The following is a 2843-nucleotide window of genomic DNA, read 5'->3' as shown; positions in this document are numbered from 1 at the left end:
TGTGTGCTCCTGGCTTCCGCACTGCAGGAGCAGGCAGATCCACAAGTGACAGGAGTGACGTGACGTGCGTGACGCTCTGATCAGCATTGTAGCTCATGTGACAGTTAAGTTACTCCCTCAACCACGTGCTATACAGGCCACGCTACGCACAGCGCACAGCTACTTTCCTAACCGTGAAGGTGGCTCTGAAAAGAGCCTTTGTTTTACGCTGTTGGCCGCAGCTGCCGGCTCGGAGTCACTTAGGCTGGACCTTGTGGCTCTCGATCTTCTTGGGCAGCAGCACGGCCTGGATGTTGGGCAGGACGCCGCCCTGCGCGATGGTGACGCGTCCCAGCAGCTTGTTGAGCTCCTCGTCGTTGCGGATGGCCAGCTGCAGGTGTCGCGGGATGATGCGCGTCTTCTTGTTGTCGCGGGCCGCGTTGCCGGCCAGCTCCAGGATCTCGGCCGTCAGGTACTCCAGCACGGCTGTCAGGTACACGGGTGTGCCCGCCCCGATGCGCTCGGCATACTTCCCTTGGCGAAGGAGCCTGTGCACGCGGCCCACGGGGAACTGCAGGCCGGCCCTAAAAGAGCGGGACTTAGCCTTGGCGCGAGCCTTGCTGCCCTGCTTCGCACGTCCAGACATTGATCTTCAAAGGCGTCAAAAACACTGTAAGCGCCTCTGCTTTGTGTCCTATTTATAGTGTGATGGCAGATTATAATCGCCACCTGATTGGATAATTGATGATAGACTAGCCAATCTGGAAGCAGTACTGGATTTCCCCCTTATTTGCATGCATGGAGCACTTGTTATCCAATCAGATAATGTGTGCCCTGACGTCATTAGACAGCCTCGCCTATAAATACCTGTCTTCTGTGCCTCAAGTGGACTGTATTTTGCCATCAGTTGGCACTTTGTGGATCCATTGGTGGGACAAAAGCAGTCTTCACAATGCCGGAGGTGTCTGCAAAGGGCACTACCATTTCCAAGAAAGGATTCAAGAAGGCAGTCACCAAGACCCAGAAGAAAGAGGGCCGCAAGCGGAAGAAATGCCGTAAAGAGAGCTACTCCATTTATATTTACAAGGTGCTGAAGCAGGTGCATCCCGATACGGGCATCTCATCCAAGGCCATGAGCATCATGAACTCGTTCGTGACAGACATCTTCGAGCGCATCGCAGCCGAGGCGTCGCGCCTGGCGCACTACAACAAGCGCTCGACCATCACGTCGCGGGAGATCCAGACGGCCGTGCGCCTGCTGCTGCCCGGGGAACTGGCCAAGCACGCCGTGTCGGAGGGCACCAAGGCCGTCACCAAGTACACCAGCTCCAAGTGAGCAAGCGCGGCTCACCCATCACCCAAAGGCTCTTTTCAGAGCCACCCACCCCCTCTGACGAGAGCTGTGCTCACCATGGTCTGAACCAAGCCTTGGCCCTGCCTGCGGTTGTGGCCTGAGTCCCACTTGCCATCTTTGGGTCAAATGCTTCCTAGTAGATCTGTTGGCCTCTAGCCAACTGACAAACGATAATAACGGCCTCTCCGGCTAAGGTTGCCGTTCAGGCGCCTGCCTTTGGGTGACGTCATCTCTGGTCGGTGGGTGCGGGGCGTCTAGCTGGCCCATCTTTCAGACCTTCAACTGAGCTCTGTGGGCACTGAGACCCCGGCTAGGCCTATGTGTGGCGGGAAGTAGCCGAAAAGGCTTCAGCCCTGACAGCGGTTATGTCATGTGTAGTCTGCCCGCAGCGATAGAATGTTAACGGAGCAGGCTGGGGTAAGGCTGGCACTCAACAGAACCATAACGGAAAGGTTCTGCCAGGAAGAGAGCCTGCTCCACGTCACAGCAGTGCACTGCCCTCTGCTGTGGCCAGACTCCTTAACCCTAGTATGCACATTATACATTCGTATCTGAGAATAGTAATTCAGCCAGAGAGAGTGCTGGAACAGGAGGGAGAGAGGAGAGAGAAGAAAGATACAGAAACAGGCAGAGACAGACTGGTGAGAGGAGGGAAGAAGAATGAGGAGACAGATGAGACGAGGTGGGCCTGACTGAGTTTTTGAAGCCTCAAAATCCACCCCCAGTGAAACACTTTGCCCAATAAGACCACACATTATAATTCTTCTCAAACAGGTCCACTCCCTGGTGACTTAGCGTTCAAATACCTAAGCCTATGGGGCCAGGCCCATTCAAACCACCACAAGGAACCAAGTGTTCAAACGTACGAACATGTGGGAGACATTTCATATTCAAACCATTACAAGGCTCTATTCCACAGTGCAGGATGACCTCACTTCAGTATTAAAACTACGTCCATAGGCATTGTTTCTAAGCTTCTAAGCATGGTCACATTTAGGAGGGTGAGGCATAAGCATTCCCTCCGTGAGATAAGTTTGACCCACGACACTGCACATCTTAAGCCTGCCCCATAGGTTTTAGCATCACATTAAAAAATCCAGATCACATGAATTTATTTTATAATAAACTACAGCTAATGTAAAGCCTTTTTTGGTCATATAAATTAACATGCCCCAAATTTTCTGTGCCAGTTCTTTCATTCAAAAATGACTGAGACTACTTTCTCATTTATGTGTGTGTGTGTGTGTGTGTGTGGTTTCTGTTTTTGTTTTTTTGTTTTTTGTTTTTTGTTTTTGTTTTTGTTTTTTTGTTTTTTGTTTTTGGGTTTTTTTTGCTACAGAAGCCTTATGCTACCAGGGACTTTATCTTGTGAGATCACTCATACATGTATGCTCACACACTCCATTCCATGACAAATGTTATGAGAGTGGAGGAAAGGAACACAAATTTGAAAAAGAACTCATTTGAAAGGAAAATAAGAACGCTGCTAAATGTATCTGATGCAGCTCTG

At 50.9% G+C, this 2843-nt stretch overlaps 2 protein-coding genes across 2 annotated transcripts; one reads left to right on the top strand and one right to left on the bottom strand.

Moving 5' to 3' along the window:
* Nucleotides 1-235: 235 nt before the first annotated feature.
* On the bottom strand, nt 236-625 carry LOC127209233 (histone H2A type 4-like). The gene has a single exon (XM_051168838.1). It carries the CDS (start codon nt 623-625, stop codon nt 236-238), a length of 390 nt encoding a protein of 129 aa, XP_051024795.1.
* A 306-nt stretch (nt 626-931) lies between these two features.
* On the top strand, nt 932-1341 carry LOC127209255 (histone H2B type 1-A). Its single transcript, XM_051168856.1, has one exon. The coding sequence runs from the start codon at nt 932-934 to the stop codon at nt 1313-1315; it is 384 nt and encodes a 127-aa protein (XP_051024813.1). The 3' UTR covers nt 1316-1341.
* The last annotated feature ends 1502 nt before the right edge of the window (nt 1342-2843 follow it).

This window comes from Acomys russatus, chromosome 3 (assembly GCF_903995435.1).
Source record: "Acomys russatus chromosome 3, mAcoRus1.1, whole genome shotgun sequence".
Lineage (NCBI taxonomy): Eukaryota > Metazoa > Chordata > Mammalia > Rodentia > Muridae > Acomys > Acomys russatus.
The sequence above is the reverse complement of the archived record's forward strand: the minus strand, read 5'-3'. Positions and strand labels throughout refer to the sequence as shown.

What these genes read in the sequence shown, in the direction of transcription:
- LOC127209233 (XM_051168838.1), bottom strand. Translation starts at nt 625, where the DNA reads ATGTCTGGACGTGCGAAGCAGGGCAGCAAGGCTCGCGCCAAGGCTAAG.
- LOC127209255 (XM_051168856.1), top strand. Translation starts at nt 932, where the DNA reads ATGCCGGAGGTGTCTGCAAAGGGCACTACCATTTCCAAGAAAGGATTC.